At 38.9% G+C, this 23,221-nt stretch overlaps 1 protein-coding gene across 2 annotated transcripts in view; it reads left to right on the plus strand.

Moving 5' to 3' along the window:
- Positions 1-23,221, plus strand: part of itga11a (integrin, alpha 11a) — a 57,666-nt gene that overhangs the window by 11,841 nt on the left and 22,604 nt on the right. For both annotated transcript variants that reach the window (XM_081348253.1, XM_081348254.1), the window contains exons 3-10: positions 12,934-13,046; positions 13,833-13,924; positions 14,161-14,275; positions 14,677-14,804; positions 14,892-15,040; positions 15,725-15,869; positions 16,158-16,323; positions 16,582-16,652. In XM_081348253.1, the coding sequence (XP_081204379.1) occupies positions 12,934-13,046; positions 13,833-13,924; positions 14,161-14,275; positions 14,677-14,804; positions 14,892-15,040; positions 15,725-15,869; positions 16,158-16,323; positions 16,582-16,652 (979 nt within the window). The remainder of the gene's footprint in view (positions 1-12,933; positions 13,047-13,832; positions 13,925-14,160; positions 14,276-14,676; positions 14,805-14,891; positions 15,041-15,724; positions 15,870-16,157; positions 16,324-16,581; positions 16,653-23,221) is intronic.

Genomic DNA, 23,221 nt, shown 5'->3' on the forward strand with positions numbered 1-23,221 from the left:
TTAGGGAGCTTGTGTTGTGTTTATACTGGCATGACTAGGCAGTAGGAGAGGAAAAGAGTTGTGCAGGAATTGGCTGTAGATGGTAGCTAATCGTCATTATGCGGTAAGTTTATTTCAGATCGTTTGAACAGGAGAAATGCTTTGTACTCTGAGACACTGCTTGCTGTTTACTTGTGCAAGTTGTGCATGTGTGTACTGGTGCTCTCACACAGTTTGAGTCAGGAAATGTCTTGATTAGCACAGTCAGATCCTTTGAGGAGAATGTTTAGTCCAGGAAAGTAATGGAGTCTAGCTGTGTCTCACCTCTCTCACAACCCCAAAGCCCTCTCAGCATGGACAACACACAATACACTATGAAAGTTCAACTTATTTTTCATGCAGTTTTTGGTGCAGAATACCTACAGTATTAAATTCAGTGAAGTGACTTGATTGGGGGTCCGTGGAGACTTTCTGAGGCAGGGTCATAGTCCTTTGCCCTCAAATATTATGATATGAGATCATATCATATCATATCATATATCATATAATATAATATATAATATAAATCATATCATATTTAATGTTGCACACAAAATTCATTTAAAAAAAAGTTTTTATTTAGGCTAAAACTAAAACCCTAAATAAAAAATGTGTAATTAAATGTGAGTTTTTCCATAATTGAACTCATAATTGAACAGGTATGCTGTTCAAGGTGTCATGTTCTGAGGTAATAAATTAAACCAGTTGTAGCAAAATTATTCGGCAATGAGCCAAAGTAATTTGACATATTGCTACTCTAGCATAATTTTTGGCCACAGTGAAGTGTGTTCACACAGCTGACATGTTTACCTTTTGTAGCTTATTCATGTTGTGTGCACAAAATAGACATGGTCAAAATGCATCACTGGAGAAGCACTAATTGAACATCACTGTTTTGGTCAATTGTTTTTTATCATATACCATATAATGTCATATCTGAAATCTAATCAAGAAGCTAAATGAGGAATTAATAACGATAACAGCAAAAGACTATCATCCAATTGTTCATCCTATCTCTTTTTTTCTCTTTGAATCTGGCTATTACTGCATATATACCTTCTATTGTTTAAAACTAGTATGTGTAACTAGTTTTATTTACATATAATAAACTTCTAAAATGGTATTATAGTAGTATTCACTATTCTTTCTCTTTCTCTCTGGTTCCATGAGGGTCCTATCACAGCAGCATGCAGTTGAAAAGGGTGTTATCCCAGTTTCAGAGGCACAGAAGGGGTTTAGTGGTGTAGGAAAATGGGGAAAGGGGCTGGCAGCACACACATCAGCTGTGGTTACTGAAACCATGGACTAGAAGGAAGTATGAAGTAGTTGCTGTTCTCTCATATTTTTCTCTCAGAGTCTAAATACTATGTTAACATATGCATTTTATTTCAGGTCAGTACACCAGGATTGTTTGCAACATGTTCACTTCATGTTCCAAGACAAAGGCATTGACCTATACTGTATATTGGAACAATTTCAGCAGTTTCCTACCATGTTCAATAGCATATACACAATTGCAGGTTAGAAACTTTGAAATTGTCATGTTAAAACTAGCCTGTGTTCCACAAATTGGTGTTTAGCTTTTTTGCAATCGGAGAAACATATATATATATATTATATTTCCATGCCATGTAAACCACTAAACAAGCATGTTTAATTTTATTTTAAATCAGAATTATACACTTTTTTGGGGGTTCGCTAATGTCCCCAAAAGTGAAAGTATGTCTTCACTTTTATGAAAAAAAAGTTCTGTCATGACAACTCTCTGAGAGATTGGCATGGTAATGGATATGACAATGTTAATAATTTCTTGGCGAAATAGATCCGTGCTGCTGCTGCACATATAACAATTATGAAATTACCCCCGTAGCAAATACAGGTGGAGCTGGGAAAGATGGAGGGTTTCTGAAAGCACGCTGCTGACTGCTAACAGCAAACAATGGCATGTATTTGAATGTTGAGCAGCAAGCTCATTGTTTTGAGATGCCACAGCAACCAATCAGCTGCACAATGTTGATAACGATGTGGTCGCTAACAAATTGAGTTAAGGATCTATCAGCCTGCACCATCTAGAGTTTCATGACAGAATTTTGTATTTGTCTAGAGCTGTTGATTCTCTTAGGCTGTGTTCACACTTGGCAGGTTTAGTTAGATTAAAACAAACTCCGGTGCGATTGCTTTGTTAGTACGTTTCATTGGAGTGTATATGCTGCCATCCAAACCTTGGTGCGCACCAAACAAACGGACCAAGACCCCTAAAAAGGTGGGTTGCAAAATATACGTCATAAAAGCCTTTATTTTTTGTATCTTTAGGTTCAGACTTAAAATGACTGTGTGAATGCTAAGTGAACCAAGACTAAGGGCCTGTCTTCATAGTCGGCAAACCTGAAACAAATCCGGCGAATGCGTCTTCTGTTTTCCACATGTCCTCTCTGTTGATTAATCAGACGTAGATAAACCAACACAGCTCACAAAGGCAACACAACCGCTGGAACCAGCATTTTCCTGAATGAAAATAGTTGTAGGCGACTACCGGTAGACACGTTGACGCTGCGCTGCGTAGGTGAGCATGTTCGCTATGCTAATTTTCATATAGTGGTATTTCATAGGGAAAGATCTTCACCCCTACTTCCCTCGTCAAGGGGACTTTACTCAAAACCAAGTGGAAGTTTTAAGGGGGGAAAATGGGACAGGGCCTAAATGTATAATTTTCTTTTTTTGGTCCGGATCAAAAGAACCAAGAGAACCGAGCTACTAGTGTGAACACTCCCTTAAAGTCTGCTTTGCATCCAACTGCTTTGTCCAACTTAACCTACTAACCACTACTAGTATCACAAAGAACAGTGATTCTCAACTGGTTTGACCATGAGACCCACGCTTTCCCATGGTCATTAAACCGCAACCCAATTTAGAAATTTGACGTAATTCCTAAAATAGCTTAAAGGGATAGTTCACCCAAAAATGATATTTAACCCATGATTTACTCACCCTCAAGCCGTTCGAGATGCATATGTCAATCTTTTTTCAGACGAACACATTTTCAGTTATTTTAGAAAATGTCTTAGATCTTTCAGTGGTTATAATGTGAAGTAATGGGGTCCGCTACCGGAAGCCAGTTATTTTCGTTTATAAAGTTTTAAATATGTATATTTGTACGACAAAACCGCACGGATTACTCTCAGAAGGCCTTCGTTTATCCCCCTGGAGCCGGATGGATTACTTTTGTGAAGGATGCATGCACATTTTGGGACTTGAATGAGGTGGACCCCATAGGTTCACATTATAACCAATGAAAGATCTAACATTTTCTAAAATAACTGAAAATGTGTTCATCTGAAAAAAGATTGACATATACATCTCGAACGGCTTGAGGGTGAGTAAATCATAGGTTAAATATCATTTTTGGGCGAACAATCCCTTTAAGATAAAGCTATTAAATAGCAGTCCCAAATTAGTTTTTGTTATCACAATAAAGCTAAATTGGTATGAGCCACCAAAGTAATTTAAAAATATGCAAAATAACAGAAAGTGAAAATGAAGTTGTATGATGGGGTTACGGAAACAAGTTACAATGGTAAATACATAATACTAACATGAACTGTTAATGAAACATATGGAAACTGCTCCTGATGAATAGAATGAACATCATACCAGCATGCAAATCCTTCCCAGCTAACACACAAAGAGCAAGTTAAGTAATTTGTTGGTACTCTTAATTTCATGACTTACTAATTGACAAAAACTACGACGTTGCATGCTCATAATTTAATTTGCACATTATAGGGAAGGGATGTGCACATGCCGCCGCATTTGCACGTGCAATTAAAGATTGTGCTCAAAAGAACAGCATTTATTTCAAATACAGATCTTTTAAATTTGCAATTTAAGTTCTTTTAAAAATAATTTACTGACTGATCCCAAGCGTTTGAACTGTATATAATACAGCTCTTAAAAGCTACAGCACATGATCTGCAGCCATTATTACATTCAGCTGTATGTAATCCCAAAGAAAAGAGTTCTCAATTGCTATTTCTTCCCGTCTCTCACTTTCTGCTGCAGTAGTGTGAATGCTGTTTGGATAGAAAAATGGTCAGAGCTCATGGATGGAGAGGAAACTTTTACAACTGCAAGACAATACATAAATGGAAACAACTTAGTTCGAATGACTGACTTGCATTACTATGATGTCTGTGATGGTGCTGATCCATCATCAGTGGTCATGGATGACCTTATCAAATATACAGAAATGTGGTATTGTAAAAGACATGAATTCTTGGTTCACATTTGCAGTGCAATCAATGAGAAGTTGTACTATTTGGCATAGCAAAGATCTTTCAGCGTAACACGTTCATTACAACTGAGTTATTTTTCTGATGTCTCTGGCTGCCATTGGGATTTTTCCTTGGGTGGCCATTGACAGTTGCACATCCACAGAATTGGCCTGACAGATTCCTAGGGATGAACAGCCTGTTTATTTTTGAGAGTTTTGCAGTTTGAATTCCTTGCTGAGTTTTGACTTTTGTCTGGCCTGTGACCTCTGAATTCCACAAGCAGCAGGAGGGCTGAAGCATTCTAGACTCAAACTCATCTGAAATATGGCTCACAAACCGTCTTTTATTCTTGGTTAACAAAGCAGTAATGATTAAATAATGGGTTTTATGTGGGGTGTGTTGCTATAGTTCACTAGCTTTGCTACCTTTACAATGAAGAAGTAACAACACAAATGTGTTACAGTAGGTTTCATGGTAATGTCACACTGAGGTTTTCGTGATGTTTAACTTGTTCTTTTAAATCAATAACACAGGCTGGGATTTAAGATAGATCATTTGTGGTGCATCTCTGCTTTTCTGTCCTTTCATATATGAAAGTAATGAAACAGCATATCAGTCGACTCGCTGGCACTTCATAGACCTCAGCGCCATGGTACCAAGTATTTTCTAACTCTCCAAATGTGAAAAACATTTGTCTATTAATGGCAAACACTTTCCTCTTAGAATTTTCCAAATGACTCGGGTCGCTAGTCCAGTTCTTTGTGGGATATTGAGTATGTAAAGGTTGTGTATTAGCAAGGCTGTTTCATTCAGTGCTATTAGCCTTTTGTAGCCCTGCCGCAGAGAAAAAAAAAAGTATGAACTTAATGAGTCTGAGCCTGATTGTTTTAACAGCTCACTGTGTCATTGCCCTGGAAATTTGACTAGACTATTAAATCACTGCAACAATGGCCTTCTTTCTCATGCTCATCTCTCTGTTTCTCTTTCATACTTCCTTCTTTCCAATTTTTTATTTAGGTGAGTTTGTCCCGAGCTGAACTCAAGTGTAAAGTGTAGTGCCAAAAGCGGCTATAGCACCAGTAATATTCACAATATTAATAGCAGTGAAAATATGCACACAGTCTGAGCTCCTTCTGTGAAAAATTATTTCCAGAGACATTTGAAAATGTTTAGATTAACTTTTAACTGGAGACCTCGGTTGGGGTTTTTTTTATGTGTAAACTTATTTCCTTATTTCATGCTCATTTCAAATCTATGTCAAACTTGGATGGTTAGTTTATCCAAATATTGTTATATCACAGAAATTCCATATTTACATAAGAAACAGTGATACACTGTCACTGTCAGTTCATTTTGTTTATTTCTAAAGTGAGACTGAGCAGTAAACATACATCTGTAGTGTTATGTTTTCTACATTCTTATAATTGTATTTTAACTGTAATGGGTAAAATCCATTTGTTCGGGGAGCTGGATCCAGATTTTGTTGGAATGCTTCCCTGGAGAAGCTCGCCAAACAGAGAAATATTTTCTCAAGGGTCCCATGATGTTGACCCCTGGCCTATGGCAGAACACTCACTGAGGTCTGGATCTGCAATAAACGAGTGTCAGATATCGCTCCCTGAATCGCACTGTCCCTGAGTGGGTATTGCTCCTGTTCAGAGAATTAACCTTTACCACCTGTCAGAATCAGCTTTAGATGTGGTGATTATTGGTGTGTGTGAGATGTGGTGCTTCTAAATATTTTCATTGTGGCAGGATGTGTTAGTGCCTTTGTATTTTGAATCTTTCATGTATGATGCAGAATGCAGAGGGGTTTTCAAATAGGATGATCACATTCTGAGTGATTCCCTTCTAGGGCTGCACGATTTTGAGAAAAAACCTAATTGCGGTTTTTCTGACAAATATTGCGATTGCGGTGCGATTTTCGATTTTTTTGGTTTTATTTATTTTAAAGCTTAAAACTGTACTTTTTATGTAATTTATGTAATAAATATAACCTTATTGTAAAGTGTTACTGATTAGTTATACACCGATTCAGACGTCTCCTGAGTTCACTGTTGGAAAGATCAGTTGTTTTAACCATTCATTAAAATGAATCGGTTCAAAGGAGTCATTAGTTCGCGAATTGGACGTGTCATGCGCGTTGTGTGATTATCCCAGCAGTTAGGACATGGACATCCAAGATTTCTGTCAACACAGAAAACATTTCATCACTGGATATTTTTTTCGTTTAATTAAAGAGTTTTTTTTTTTGTCAGTTAAATGTCCGGAACGCTTTTGAGTTCAATTTATTTAGCACAATTCACACCCAGCGGTAATTCAGGGGGAAAAAAAAATCTCCGAATGATCCACATGAAACTTTGGTCTTCCGACCTTTTACCACCGTGTCGATTTATTTTGTGCGAGGGAGAGAGAGCAAGACAGCGCTTAGACGGTGAAGTCTTGTTTACACTTTCGCCAGGCTCCGAAGAGAGAGAGAGAGAGAGAGAATGCGCGCGCGCGCGACCGGCTCTCTCTCTGCTCGTTCTGTTAAACATGCGCCCTGTCACTCACAAGCGCAGCAGTTCATCTACATTACTCACCGATCAAATAATACTTTGGCGGGACAAAAATTCACTTTGGCGGGCGCTAAAACAAGTTCAATGCAGAAAATTCATGCGTGAATTTAACTTAGTAGGCTACATGACCATGCACTCGCACAAATGCGACCACATAAAATTTTAACTCGCACATTCTCAAAAAATGGTCGCATATTTCGGCCATTTCTGCGCAGTTACAAGCTTTTTCTATTGGCACAATTCGAGGTAGCCTACACGTTGTGTGTTAGCTGCTTTGCTGCTGACAGAAATACGGTGCACTGCATACAACCTTGTAACTTTCCATTGCCATTTCTAATTGGCCAGCAAGCCAGGAACGCGAGATTCGACCATTTTGATTGGCTAATAGGTTTGTCACTCAAATGTCAGAGGTGGGGGAAAAAACCTCAGACTCCTGAGGTTAGGTTATTGCGGGAGTTAAAACCTCAATATCGATGCGATAAAGGTTAATCGTGCAGCCCTATTCCCTTCCTTAAATATTCAATTCAATTCACATTTATTTTTCACAATACATTTTCAAAGCAGCTTTACAAAAAATGCATGTACTGTATCTACAAAACAATTAGAGTAATCTGCTATCAGAGGTAAGTAACTGTGCCAAAGTAATGTCCATATGTCAGATATGTGCAGTTATATGATAATACAAATCATGAAGTTAGCTAACATCATGCATTCATTTAGGCAGAAACAATGAGCCTTGTTAATGCAATTATTACGATACGTTTTGATCATAATGATTACAATTTATAGAAAATTTGGCAGTTTTGTATGTTGATACAGAATTGGCATCATCTGAAGATCCCAACTGGAGTTGGTGTAATCTGTAATGGGCATCCAGAGTTAGAAACAGAAAAGCAACTCGTTTCGCGTACCTACCCCGAAGTGACAAAATAAAATTCTGTATCAAAATTTATAAGGAAAGACCAGTACTTTGTTTAGGCTTGGTTTGTAGGGAATTCCAAACCTGCGCACATATATTCAAATGCACATAACTATAGAACCAATTCTTAAAGGTGGTATCAGCGATTTCAGGCCCAAACATAAATGATCACATTCATCTAATATTTCGCTAGCTGCACGCCCCATAAGCATGCTGTCAAAAAACCGCGTCTCTCTAGGTAGCCTAGGCTCTGAGATCTGCACATAAAAACAGCTGTTTTCAGTCTGTTTGGCCAAATAATCAAAACCCAAACAGATAGTGTTCCAACCAAGCGGCAACCTCCCCGTCTCTCTCTTGAAACCAACACGGAAGTGAGTTAAACTGCAATTCATTAACTGGCCGCTTGGCCTGGCTGCAGAAGTGAGTCAAATCTGTATCTCCCCCATGTTAAAATTACCAACTTTACAGCAGAAAAAAATATGTTTACAGCCTGGATCTCTATGTGGCTTTGGTCTATACAGCTAATTTTGCCCTTCATAACAACTGTAAGGGGGGTGAATTATTTTATAACTCGTCCGTTTAGTTGATTAATATTTAAATTTAAGGGTGTGGCCACTTGAGTGACAGATGGATTGCCGCTGTCAGTGCTAGCCGTTTGTTTGTCTGCTGTTACTAGCCGTCACTTCACCTCAGCAAATGTTAGCTGCTGAACTTGCCATCTCTGCAGTGTTTGTGCTTTTTTTGGGGGGATTATTTCATACAATTTAATACTTGGGTACAAAGCCCACGTCTTTGGATTCCGTCGTTATCGTTCGAGAGAACAACCAGCGCTGTATTTCAGTTGTTTTCCTCTGTGAACATGCACTAATGGATGTCTGACAATTTCGTTGCTTTTTGGAGTTTTCAAATTTAAAACGTCAATAAATGCTCGTTCGTTCTGCTCTCACGGAACAGATGGATTATAATATGCTTATGTACCGTCAGATGAAATCATGCAGGCGTCGGCGCTTTCTCCGTCCATGCAATAAATGCAAATGAATGAGCGCGGATTTTCTAGCGCATTTATCTATATATTAATTATCTATGGTTTAACCCATTTGAGAGACGGCCAAAATCAGAATTTAAAATGGACTGAATAAGCTCTCTACGAACTTGAGCGATGCCGCGCTGACGGACCATGAAAGAGTGACGGACATGTATGCACATAAATCACTGTCACACACAAACCCTCTCGAAGTAATACACAGTCTCACTTGTAGCCATGTCTTTTAACTATTATAATATTTCGAAGGGCAAAAATAGGAACGTTTAATTGGCTTTACATCATCAGCTAACTCGATCACGTCGAGCTAGGTGATTTCAGATAGCCAGGCTCCTCAGCTCCACTCACGCCCCGCCTGTTTGTCTATTTTCTGTTATCCGGGAGTGACGCAAGGCCAAGATGGCGACGGCCGGCTCCGCCCACTTTAGGCTTCAAAAATGCTCTTCAGAAACCTACGGGTGACGTCACGGACACTACGTCCATATTTTTTTACAGTCTATGGTTCCAACCAATCACCGACAGGGGCGGGTGTTGTGAGATTTTCGCGTGCAGCCGTCATAGGCAGCCGTGCACGAGCGCAAAACCTCACAACACCCGCCCCTGTCGGTGATTGGTTGGAACACTATTTATTTTGGTTTTGAGTGATGTTGATACCAACTGTTTTTGTTTGCAGATCTCAAAGCCTAGGCTACCCAGAGAGACGCGTTTTTTTGACAGCATGCTTATGGGGCGGGCAGCTAGCGAAATATTAGATGAATGTGATCATTTATGTTTGGGCCTGAAATCGCTGATACCACCTTTAAAGGGTAACTAAACCCCTGGTCAGAGCCTGACTCCACCCACTGTCAATATTTGAAAAATGCTAGAAAAGTGGGCAGACCCCAGCGGAGAGAGAGGGGACGAACCGTGAGCGGGGTGGGCGTGCACCTGAGACCTGCTGTCAGACTCTAAAATGGAGTTTGCTCACAGGTTCGCAAGACGACATAAAGTACATGCATCTGATGAGTTTTATCAGAGCCCGTCATTCTCTGGTTTTATCCAGTTGATGTCAATAGCGCGCGCTCTCTATATAGGCACATTCATATTTTGCCGCTATGTGAAAAAATCCAGCAAAATGCGCCGACGCGTTTGTCGACCCCAGAGGAATAACTTTAGCCTAACCATAAATTGTGATTAAATATGATCACTCACATCAAGACGCCGCTGCTGTGGTGGAGTCCATGCAGGAGGAGCAGCGTTTGTCACTGCGTCGCTTTTCAGCGCGAGCTGTGTGGAGAAACCCATTTCTACCTCTATTGCGTTGGAGAAGCAATCCCGCGAAAATGCATGTTTCACACTCACGGTCTTCCAGGCCAAGTGCATGCAAACACTGGCGCCTAGTTATGCAGTCCAGCAGTGCTGTTGCAACCAGCAACACTACACCTACGTACCCTCCTGACCACTGTACACAGATAAATCTACGCTAGCTCATACCAAGGGCGTGTTGAGCTCGTACCAGGGGCGTGGTAGAGCTGGAACCTGCTTATGTCACCTGCCACCTTTTACGTCACTTGCCACCGCAACATCCAATAGGAAAATTCAACTGCAGTAGCCACCGTTCAACCTTAAGAGGGCAGCACTCAGACGTTTTTACACCATATATTGTAAAATTAAAACACTTTATACCCAAATGTCAAAAAAGTTACTCGAATCAATGAACAGCACTAATAAAGCCTCATTCTTACAAATCATTAAATAAAAAAAGTTGGTTTAGGGTTTAGTTACCCTTTAATGCGCGTGTGAACGCCATCAGCGTTGATCACAGGTTCGCGTTTAAAGTCTATGTAGAGAGAATGGTGTCGTCTTAGCAGCCCCTAATTTAATAACAAATGATCGTTGTGACGGAAGCGAATCAATCAAAACTAACTTTAGCTGGAAAATAACTTTACTAAAGAACCGCTATAAAGCCAAAACAATATCTGTCACCTTAAATTATATGCTTATCTCTGTAAAGCTGCTTTGAAACAATCTACATTGTTAAAAACGCTATATAAATGAAGATGACTTGACTTGACTTGACTTGGACAATAATTAGCATAGCTACTGTTCATAACATTCATATTCAAGCAATAGATTTTCATGTGCATTTGATCTGATGGAATGTAGCTTGTTGCAGGACAACCACCTAGTAGTGCATTACAGTAATCCAGTCTAGAGGTCATGAATGCATGAGCTAGCTTTTCTGCATCAGAAACAGATAACTTTTTCCGTATCTTAGCAATGTTTCTAAGGTGGAAGAAGGCTGTTTTTGTAACATGTGAAATATGATTTCAAGAGACAAGTTGCTGTCTAATATAACACCCAGGTCTTTAACTGTAGAGGGTGAAGTAACAGTACATCCTTGTAGATGCAAATTGAATTCTAGGAGATTCTGTGTACAGGTTTTTGGTCTAATAAGTAATACTCCACTAGACCTCTTATTAGATGGTCTTGGTCTTATGTGAATTTAATGGAAGGAAATTACTGGTTGCCCAATATTTTATATCTTTAACACACTCTGTCAACTTGACAACATATATGTCGTGATGAAATATATAATGGTGTATCATCAGCATAACAGTCCATGTTTTCTAATAATATTACCAAGGGGCAGCATGTATACTGAAAATAGCAGAGGGCCTAAAACAGACCCTTGCAGCACTCCATAATTTACTGATGTTAATATGGATTATTTAAATAAACAAAATGTTTACGGTCAGATAGGTACGATCTAAGCCACCTTAATGTCTGTCCCTGAATACCAGTGTAATTTTGTAACCGATCTAAGAGTATTTTATGATCTATAGTATTGAGATGCAGCCTTGTTCAGAAGCTAGAAGCAAGTCATTTGTAATTTTAACAAGCACAGTTTCTGTGCCCTGATGGGTCCTGAATCCTGACTGAAATTTTTCATAGATGTCTTTTTTTGCTATAAGGAGCACAAATGAGCAGAACTTTTTCTAGTATTTTAGACATAGATGGAAGATTTGATATTGGTCTGTAATTTGTCAATTCATTTGGATCTAGTTGTTGGATCTAGTTGATCTAGCAACTCTTTCATTTAGTGGGTATTGGATTTAATAAAGTTTAATATATTATGTTAATGTTGGTTTAATATGCAGTTTCTTTTCCTGTCCCATAGTTGTAAAGCACTGCAATTGTGCTTTAGGGGCTGATAATTGAGGCTGAATCATAAAATGCTTTCAAAGGTTGGACTTTTGTTTCCCATGATTAGTTTTACTTTCACTCTCTGACCCCAATTGACATATACTGCCTTACATCTGATAGGCTATTTAATAGTACCACCTCACCATTAACTAATTTTGAAGTTCCGAATGACATTTAAGAGCCCATCTTGACATGGCACAGGCACATAAATGTGAAGTCAAACAGGTTTTTCTCTCTCTCTCAAGACCACTATCAGCATGAAAGAATTCTGCTTCTCTTGAATAAACAGTTGAAAGTACACATCTTGATGTGTTTAAGGATGCCTAGTATTCCAGTGATCTGTGACTAGTTAAATGAATCCTCGATGGCTACTTAGTGAAAGTGACAGCCTTTGCTTTTAAAAGCTGCATGCTTCCAAGAGCCGTGAAAAGTATGTACTGCTCCCTACAGTGCGACTGCCACTGCACCTGAATAATGTGTGTGTCCCTGATTGCTCTCTGCAGGAGCAGTATTACGTGTAAAGCATGTCAGCATTAATGGAGCGATGTGTTTAGTCAGTCTGGGTCATAGGATACATATTTCAACACACACACACAAACAGATCTCAGCAGAGTCCCACATACCTAACCGCCCTGCGCGCTTCCATCGATACATTACCTCAGACATCAACATTCAGCTTAAACCTGTTTAAACATTCCTTTGCCGTTAGATTCCACTTACCTGCCATCTCTCATTGATTCACTTCCTCTAACCTCCTTTAAACGTCCCTGTTTTCATAGGGAGCTTAAATCAACACGCTTCTGGCTGTATTATTTACAGGGAAGTGGATCACACACCTGCTTTATGCTTATGTGTTTTTTTTTTCTGACATTTCTGTTAGATGAATGCTAAACTGTGTCAAAGATAATATTTATATGTTTGGATTGTGGATGTTTATAGGTTACTGGTAGGAGCCCCACTGGAAACAAATGGACAGCATCAGACAGGAGATGTGTACAAATGTCCCTTAAGCAGGAGATCTGGAGGACCCAGCTGCACCAAACTCAATCTTGGTATGGTGATTGCAGTTTTTATATTTTCACAGAATTTTTTGTTAATTTTGTGTAAAAAGCATTTCAGCATTGTTTTTATCATCATATTTCCATAATTAAAAAAAAAATCATAATTTTAATTATCATCATAATGTACATATTATGTCTCTTTGTTATCATTGGTGAAGTTGCACAACCCATTGTTAATGAAAAATTCCGTCAGTAATTGTGTTGATGAGATTAACACTGGATGACTGTGGATTATAATTACTAGATATATAATTAGCATAAATATTTTTTGTAAACATACTTCAAAAGGAACTGTAATTATTTACTAGCACCAAATAATTACTTCACAAAGCTTCCACAATAAGGGTAAGAGTTGTGGTTTGGGTAAAGTGTTACCATGCATGCCTTGTGAAAAGCAGTGGGGGGTGGGGAACAGATTGATTCATTCAAATACACCCCTGAAATTGAGTTTACATACACATCTGTGTTTTTCACTACAGAACACAACATCTACAGTATGTCAAGCATATGTGTTCTATATAATCTTAAGTGTGTCAATACAACCACTCTGCCAGTTTCAATATGTGTTTGCGTATAGATGCACACACATAACAGATGCACACTGCAGATAAAGTCAGGAATGTCTAGACAGAATTAACAAATATGTTTACTGTTAGAGGAAGTCCCTGTTTAAAGTACATATGCCACATATGGACTGTGGTCAGATTTTACAGCACAGCATTTTATTTCGCTTACACATTTGAAACATTTGTTAATGTTTTTGTTTTTTTTCTTAAGGCAGGATATCCTTGACAAATGTCTCTGAACGAAAGGATAAGATGAGACTTGGAATGACCCTTTCGTCCAATCCTAAAGACAACAGCTTTGTGGTGAGTTGAAGGTTTTGAATGTCTGGTTAGATAATAATACATATTCAGTGTTATATTTAAAGTAATCTGGAATTTAAATGGTCTACAACCCTAATATTATTAAGTGTTTAAACAACATCTATTCCCTGTGGAACACTATGAAATCATATTTTTTGTCAAATGAGCCCATGATCTTCATGTAAATCCTAAATTAATTTATTAATGGTGCACTTAATTCTCTTTGTGATAATTCACAGGCATGTGGTCCCCTTTGGTCGTACGAATGTGGTAGCTCGTACTACAGCACTGGAATTTGCTCCAGAGTCAACGCCAGCTTCAAGTTTTCCCGCACTATCGCTCCTGCCTTCCAAAGTAAGCACAATGCACCTGCGCCCTCGATTTAACTAGGACGGTTTTTACAGTGACATTTCAGTAATATGTTTCAACTTTCTGTCTTAAATGTGGACTTTATTTGTATGCTGAATTTGGCCATGACAGTTTCTGGATCTGTCATATGCAATATATTGTGGAATTAATCTTGTTGTTAAAAAGAAAATGATCATGACTGCTCATAAAGCAGAGAGCTGAGAATATAAATCTTTTTTATATATATATATATATATATATATATATATATATATATATATTTTTATGAAAGAATCACAGGCCTCATTTTTTTTTTTAGAACAAATCCCTAAAATTAGCTTCTGAGCAGAATTACTACCTTTTAAGAGTTGCCAAAGGCATCAAAAATATCTAATTTCCCTTATCAGGGTGTGAGACATACATGGACATAGTTATAGTCCTGGACGGTTCAAATTCAATCTACCCCTGGAATGAAGTTCAAGACTTCCTTATCAACATCCTGCGGAAATTCTACGTTGGACCGGGACAGATTCAGGTGTTTTTGAGTTTCTGAACAATGTCACTGCGAAGTATCAAATGTGTCTTCATTTTTGTCACATGAGGTGAATCATGTGCTCATCAGGTTGGAGTACTACAATATGGAGAAAAGGTGGTGACAGAGTTTCAGCTGAATGACTTCCGTTCTGTGGAGGATGTGGTCAAAGCAGCCCGTAAAATAGGCCAGCGAGGAGGAGAAGAGACCAACACTGCTCTGGGAATCAGTGTTGCACGGTACTGTTCATAAATGAAAAATATATATAATAATAATAATAATTAAAAAAAACACTTAATAATCATCCAGCTAATAATCATTACACTACCATGTAAAAGTTTTTCATTACCATTAATTTTTTTAAATGTTTTAGAAAGTAGTCTCTTCTGTTCATTAAGGCTGCATTTATTTGATCAAAATACAGTATAAACAGTAATATTGTGAAATATTGTTATTATTTTAAACTGTTTTAAACTATTAACTGTTTTCTGTTTTTTAAATGTCATTTAGTCTTCAGTGTCACAGAAATCATTCTAATATGCTGATTTGTTGTTCAAGAAACAATTCTTATTATTATCCAATGTAGAAAACAGTTGTGCTGCTCAATGTTTTTGTGGAAACTTCACAAAAGATAGAGAAGATTCTATTCATTTTTCTTTGATGAATAGAAAGTTCAAAAGAACACCATTTATTTAAAAAAATATAAATATTTTGTAACATTATAAATGTTTACTGTCACTTTAACACATCTTTACTGTCACTTTTGATCAATTCAATGCATCCTTGCTGAATAAAAGTATTCTTTTCTTTCAAGGAAGTGACTTACTGACCTCAAACTTTTGAACGATTGTACATTTTGCTTATTAATAGAGTCCAAGACTTACATTTACAGAGCATAAATTATTATCTATGGATATTCACAGCTCAGAGGCCTTTAAACAGGGAGGTAGGAGAGGAGCAAAGAAGGTCATGATCGTCATCACAGATGGAGAATCACATGACAGCGCTGACCTGCAGCAGGTCATTGAGGACAGCGAGAAGGACGGCATCACCAGATATGCCATCGCTGTAAGTATTGCCTTTCTTACTTCAGTTTACTTCATTTTTTTACTGCTTTCGTTTTTTACTTTGGCAGTGATGCCATCTCTCATGCTGAAATTATGTGATGACCTATTTTTAAAATAGCCAGTCATTAAAGTCACATTCAGCTGCTGACACCAGTGAAAAAGGCCCAATGCTTTCACTCCTACTTATTGAGCCTTAGATTTGATATGTTGTCTTGGGCGCTCAAAAGAAATGCGTCATGTTTGAGCTCTTTTCAGGCTGATTGATTCTTGATGTTCTTCTTCACAACAGGTACTGGGCTACTACAATCGAAGAGGCATCAACCCTGAAGCTTTCCTTAATGAGATCAAGTACATCGCTAGCGACCCCGACGATAAGCATTTCTTTAATGTGACAGATGAGGCAGCTTTGAAGGACATTGTGGACGCTCTGGGAGAGAGGATCTTCAGTTTAGAGGGTTGGCGATTTTACCACAATGGCACCACACACAGCATTGCATCATATCCATAACACAGCCCAAAACCTCAGCCTGTAAAATCTCTGCACAGCACTACACTGTAAATTGCATTGGACCAAATCTTCAAATTTATACCACATCTCTTTGCTATATTCTCAGTGCCAACTCTTTCTTTAAGATCACTGAAATCTGCAATGCTCTGTAGTAGGAAATGGTGGACTCTTTTCTCCTGTGTGTTTATGTTGTCTTTGTGTGCAGGGACTAGCAAGAATGGGACAGCATTTGGTCTCCAGATGTCTCAGGCTGGCTTCTCCACACACATAGTGGAGGTGAGTCTGTATGTTCATCAGTCTGTAAGTGCATTTAAATGTGGTCATGTTAACACGTTAACCTGTTTTCCTTTATCAAAGTAAGGTCATAAATGGCTTAAGCATAAACCGATCAACACAGGTAGATTTTTAAACCTTACCCCTATTTCGCCTGGCATGTAAACAGATTAACCTGGATTCTGTCAGCTTATTGAAATGTGCATGGGTGATATGTGACAGTAAAGTGTCCTGCAGATATAAGCACATCCAGAAAGAGTGAGCATTTCACGGTAAGGGAGGAGGAAATATATCGCAAACTCCAACTCTTTCTTGACCAAGAAATTATAAAAATGTGTTCTCATCTCATGCAACCGAAGTAGAAGTGGTACATTGGTACACTGCTTATTTATTTAAAGGGATATTTCACCCAAAAATGAAAATTAGCCCATGATTTACTCACCCTCAAGTCATCCTAGGTGTATTTTTATTTATTTTAGTCAATAAAGTTTTAAATATAGATATTTTTCTTACACGAACGCATCCCTTCACTTCAGAAGGCCTTTATTAACCCCGCCAGAGCCATGTGGAGCACTTCTATCATGGATGGATGCACTTTGATGGACTTCAAAACTTCACTGCCATTATAAAGCTTGGAAGAGCCAGGACATTTTTTAATATAACTCCGATTGTATTCGTCTGAAAGACGAATGTCATATACACCTAGGATGGCTTGAGGGTGAGTAAATCATGGGGTCATTTTCATTTTTGGGTGAACTATCCCTTTAACATCACATCTCGTATAACGAATGGAACACTCTGAGTCAGATCCACAAATTATTTGGTTTTGACGTCACTACCGGGTAATAACCAGATTTTTTAATAAAGTCTAGTAAACATGGCTTACCTGCGTTGCTGGATTAGAGGCTTGCATGTAAACTGGGACAATGGGTTAATTCAATAAGCAGATTTTTGGGAGTTATCAGCGTATTGGTGTGAATGTAAATGTGCTTTGTAAGTTCTGGGTCTACTTTATTCCTTAGTTCACAGCTCCTTTTTTCCATCTCAGCTGAAAGAAAAACCTAGACAGTTTAACTGAGATCAGGTTAAGAACTTTGTCTGAACCAAAAGTCAGACGTTCAGTGAATGTTTAGGTTTACTTAATTTAAACTGAAACTTTATCTTTCTTTCTTTCTTTCTTTCTTTCTTTCTTTCTTTCTTTCTTTCTTTCTTTCTTTCTTTCTTTCTTTCTTTCTTTCTTTCTTTCTTTCTTTCTTTCTTTCTCTTTCTTTCTTTCTTTCTTTCTTTCTTTTCTTCTCTTTCTGTAGGTCATCTCTATATGTCGCTGTCAGTAATATGATACACCAAAAATATTACACCTTTACAATGGTGAGCAGATAAGATTCCTCCCTGATAATTCAAACAAGCCTCTTACTGATTCTCATTCCAAAAAAAATGAATATAAGGCCCAGGCTTTCCCAGGGAAGGGATTATTGTGGTTAGAAGTGTGGAGGAGCCGCACCTTAGGAGAGAAGGAATATTTTTTTTCTTGTCTGTCTGAACCCAGAGCTGATATTATAGCTGGCTTGTCCTCCAGCACAGACTCAGCATCTGACACTCCCATACTGTACCTGCTGCTCTGGCAGGCAGTCTGCCACGCTCTGTCCACAAATCAGCCCAAACTGTACCTGGTAGGTCTGTATCCATCCAAGACCTGCTCCCAACTGTAATGCTAATCATCTCTGTCCAGGCTGCACAGTTTGCTGATGCAACCCCTCTGATTTTTCCACTCCGTCCCCTGAAGGCAAGCAATGAGAGTTATTAATATCTAGTCTTTTTTAATGGAAGAAATGGATAGGAAAACTCCAGATGGCCATTGGGATGGCTGAAAATCTGGATGCCTGGAACAACATCTGCAACAGAAGCATCTTGAGTGTTGAGAGGAGGGATAAGTTGTTGGAAAGAATGTTTGCACTCTAGGAGATAATCATACCCCTAAATCCAGATGGTACTCTCTAAAGGATGTGTCTAGGTTTAAATGTGTCTAGGCTTATATACAGTGGGGAGAACAAGTATTTGATACACTGCCGATTTTGCAGGTTTTACTACTTACAAAGCATGTAGAGGTCTGTAATTTTCCAGAAAATCATATTTGTAAAAATCCAGAAAATCACATTGTATGATTTTTAAATAATTAATTTGCATTTTATTGTATGACATAAGTATTTGATCACCTACCAACCAGTAAGAATTCCGGCTCTCACAGACCTGTTAGTGTCACGGTTTTCAGATGCATTGTTTCCTTCTTGTCTCGTGCCTTTGTTATTTGTGTGTGTGTCTGTGTCGCGTGGGTTGGGCGTGGCCCAAACAATCCTGTTCATTCATTCAATCTCTAATCAGCTCGGCGCCAGCTGCAACTCATCTCCATAGCCTATTTATACTCACCGGTTTCTTTTCTCCACTGTCAGATCGTTGTCGATGTCTAGATGTCTGGTGTTCCTCGTCTGTGATCGTGTGGTGTTGTTCGAGTTTCCTGTTACCTGTTCCAGTTCGTGTTCACGTCGGATTCATCATCATCATCATCACATCACCCTGCACCAGCTCTTCTCTCTGTGTTTGGCCATCGAGGTCCCTGCGCTGCCCACCCACCTGTGTTGTTTGTTGCCTCTGTTCAGCTTGTCTCAAATAAAGAGTTGACTGCACCTGCTTTTGCTTCCTCGTTAATCCAGTATGACAGTTAGTTTTTCTTTAAGAAGCCCTCCTGTTCTCCACTCATTACCTGAATTAACTACACCTGTTTGAACTCGTTACCTGTATAAAAGACACCTGTCCACACACTCAATCAAACAGACTCCAACCTCTCCACAATCAGGGATAAAATTGTAGACCTGCACAAGGCTGGGATGGGCTACAGGACAATAGGCAAGCAGCTTGGTGAGAAGGCAGCAACTGTTGGCGCAATTATTAGAAAATGGAAGAAGTTCAAGATGACGGTCAATCTCCCTCGGTCTGGGGCACCATGCAAGATCTCACCTAGTGGGGCATCAATGATCATGAGGAAGGTGAGGGATCAGCCCAGAACTACATGGCAGGACCTGGTCAATGACTTGAGGAGAGCTGGGACCACAGTCTCAAAGAAAACCATTAGTAACACACTATGCCGTCATGGATTAAAATCCTGCAGCGCACGCAAGGTCCCCCTGCTCAAGCCAGTGCATGTCCAGGCCCGTCTGAAGTTTGCCAATGACCATCTGGATGATCCAGAGGAGGAATGGGAGAAGGTCATGTGGTCTGATGAGACAAAAATAGAGCTTTTTGGTCTAAACTCCACTCGCCGTGTTTGGAGGAAGAAGATCAGTACAACCCCAAGAACACCATCCCAACTGTGAAGCATGGAGGTGAAAACATCATTCTTTGGGGATGCTTTTCTGCAAAGGGGACAGGACGACTGCACCGTATTGAGGGGAGGATGGATGGGGCCTTGTATCGCGAGATCTTGGCCAACAACCTCCTTCCCTCAGTAAGAGCATTGAAGATGGGTCGTGGCTGGGTCTTCCAGTATGACAATGACCGGAAACACACAGCCAGGGCAACTAAGGAGTGGCTCCATAAGAAGCATCTCAAGGTCCTCGAGTGGCCTAGCAAGTCTCCAGACCTGAACCCAATAGAAAATCTTTGGAGGGAGCTGAAAGTCCGTATTGCCCAGCGACAGCCCCAAAACCTGAAGGATCTGGAGAAGGTCTGTATGGAGAAGTGGGCCAAAATCCCTGCTGCAGTGTGTGCAAACCTGGTCAAGAACTACAGTAAACGTATGATCTCTGTAATTGCAAACAAAGGTTTCTGTACTAAATATTAAGTTCTGCTTTTCTGATGTATCAAATACTTATGTCATGCAATAAAATGCAAATTAATTACTTAAAAATCATACAATGTGATTTTCTGGATTTTTGTTTTAGATTCCGTCGCTCACAGTTGAATAGTACCTATGATAAAAATTACAGACTTCTACATGCTTTGTAAGTGGGAAAATCTGCAAAATCGGCAGTGTATCAAATACTTGTTCTCCCCACTGTATATGTGACACATATTCAACTTAGACTTTATATCATGCCCCGGAATTTATTTTATTTGGTTTATTTATTTTGGAATTTTTGTACATTTAACATGATCACTAGACAACATTATTTCTGTCATGACAAGTCTCGGGAGATTGGAATGGTAATAGAGATTGGCATGGTAATGGATATGGCAATGGTAATGTATTTGGTCTTGCCGGAATAGATCTGCTATGCTGCTACTGCAGAGCAAGTACAGAGGCTTGCTACTGCCAATACATTCACAGACATTGCTGTGAGCATGTAAGGCATGCTGCTGCTGCTGCACATGTAACATGCATGAATGAACCCCCCATCAAATCAGGAAACAAGAGAAAGGGGCAGAGCCCTCTTCAACAAACATCCAAACAGATCATTTACAAGTTGTCCAGCAAATACCAATAAAGCTGTGGGCAGGAAGACTACTGCTATACATTTGTAAAGCAACTTTTTTACCATACACAGTTGCACAGGCCTAGGAGGAATAGACAGTACAAGTAAAATACACATGAAGATATCGGCGATATGCATACATACATGATGACATAGACAGGAGACAGGAAAGGACAGGAAAAAAACATCCAGAACAAACAGCAGATCTATTGCCAAGACATGTACTGCATTTTTTATTTCATGGTACTACATGTTTTGCTATCTTAGGTAGCCTTGGCTACCTTGCCGACTTGCTTAAAGATATAGTTTGGCCAAAAATGATATTTAACCCATGATTTACTCACCCTCAAGCCGTTCGAGCTCCATATGTCAATCTTTTTTCAGACGAACACATTTTCAGTTATTTTAGAAAATGTCTTAGATCTTTCAGTGGTTATAATGTGAAGCTATGGGGTCCACCTCCTTCAAGTCGTGACGTAGAACGAACGTGACAGGGCAGCCAGAGAGCAGAGCAAAACAAAACTCTACGTTCGTTCTATGTCACGACGCTTCCTACGCTACGTCCTATGCCAGCATCTATCTCCGTGAACGCGCATCGACCGCTACCGGAAGCTAGTTATTTTCGTTTACAAAGTTTTAAATATGTATATTTTTACGACAAAACCGCACGGATTACCCTCAGAAGGCCTTCGTTTATCCCCCTGGAGCCGGATGGATTACTTTTGTGAAGGATGCATGCACATTTTGGGACTTGAAGGAGGTGGACCCCATAGCTTCACATTATAACCACTGAAAGATCTAAGGCATTTTCTAAAATAACTGAAAATGTGTTCGTCTGAAAAAAGATTGACATATGCATCTCGAACGGCTTGAGGGTGAGTAAATCATGGGTTAAATATAATTTTTGGCCGAACTATCCCTTTAACACTAGTGACCTAAGGCTATTTGCGCCTTGGCTACCTTCCTGACCGGATAAACACTAGTGACCTAAGGCTATCTGTTTCTAGGCTACCTTGCCGATTAGCTTAACACTAGAAATGCATGCTATGTGTTCTCATGAACAATAGATATAACAATGCAAGCTGATAGAGATAGGAATTCAGCAACCACCAGAGCAAGTACCATCAATAAGTCATTTGATAATAATTAGAAAACCTTAATACTCATATTTGATAAATGAAAAGCCATTAGGAACGATAACAAATGACAGTAGCATGCTCTCATACTGCATTAACATGTTAAACATAATTAATGAAAACATTACTCTTGAAATAAAAGAATGTTGTTTTTGTTGTTGTTGTTTTCTTATTTACTTTAACCTTCTCATCCATAACTTAGACAACGTATGTTCACAGAGATACAAAAAATAGACCATTTGCTGCTTCACAGACACAACTGCATAACGTTCCAGCTTATGCTTAGTAAATCACACAAGACTATAAACAGATGCTTAGTTTAACTGTATTGTTTTTTAGCGTGACTCGGACACACAACCATCTGAATCAACCACACACATTTAGCATAGCTAATAAAAACATTGCTCTTGGAAATAAATTAATGCGTCATTAAAGTTATACCGCTAAATATGTGAACGTCATTTAAAGCGCAAATACTTATATCACTTTAACTGTTTTCATATACATGCTAACAGTGTATAAAACAGCAATGAAAAATAATAGACCGCTGCTGCTGCAGGCAGTAAACACTGATGCTTATAAGCATCAGTGATTCACTCGCGCAACTGTTGACATGATGCTAGTTTAAAACATTTCTAACATAAAGCTAGTTTAAAACTTGTAAAGATTGCTCCATTTAGGAGTTAAATAACCGGACCACACAATGTGCGCAGAGATGTGGAATAAAACATCAATCACTTATATTAGAAGCTGATTCCAGATTTGTTCTGAAAGCGCGCTGAAGACTGCTAACGCTAATGCAACAACAACCAATCAGCTGTGCTACAGTATGTAGATAACGACGTGATCGCTACCAAGTGAGTTAGACCTATCAGCATGCACCATCTAGAGTCTCATGGCAGAACTAGGTATTTAAGATATAAAGTAACAATATAAGTGATTGCCTAGATATAACAGTGAATTCAGCAAG

The sequence above is a fragment of the Scardinius erythrophthalmus genome (assembly GCF_964197995.2).
Source record: "Scardinius erythrophthalmus genome assembly, chromosome: 2".
NCBI lineage: Eukaryota > Metazoa > Chordata > Actinopteri > Cypriniformes > Leuciscidae > Scardinius > Scardinius erythrophthalmus.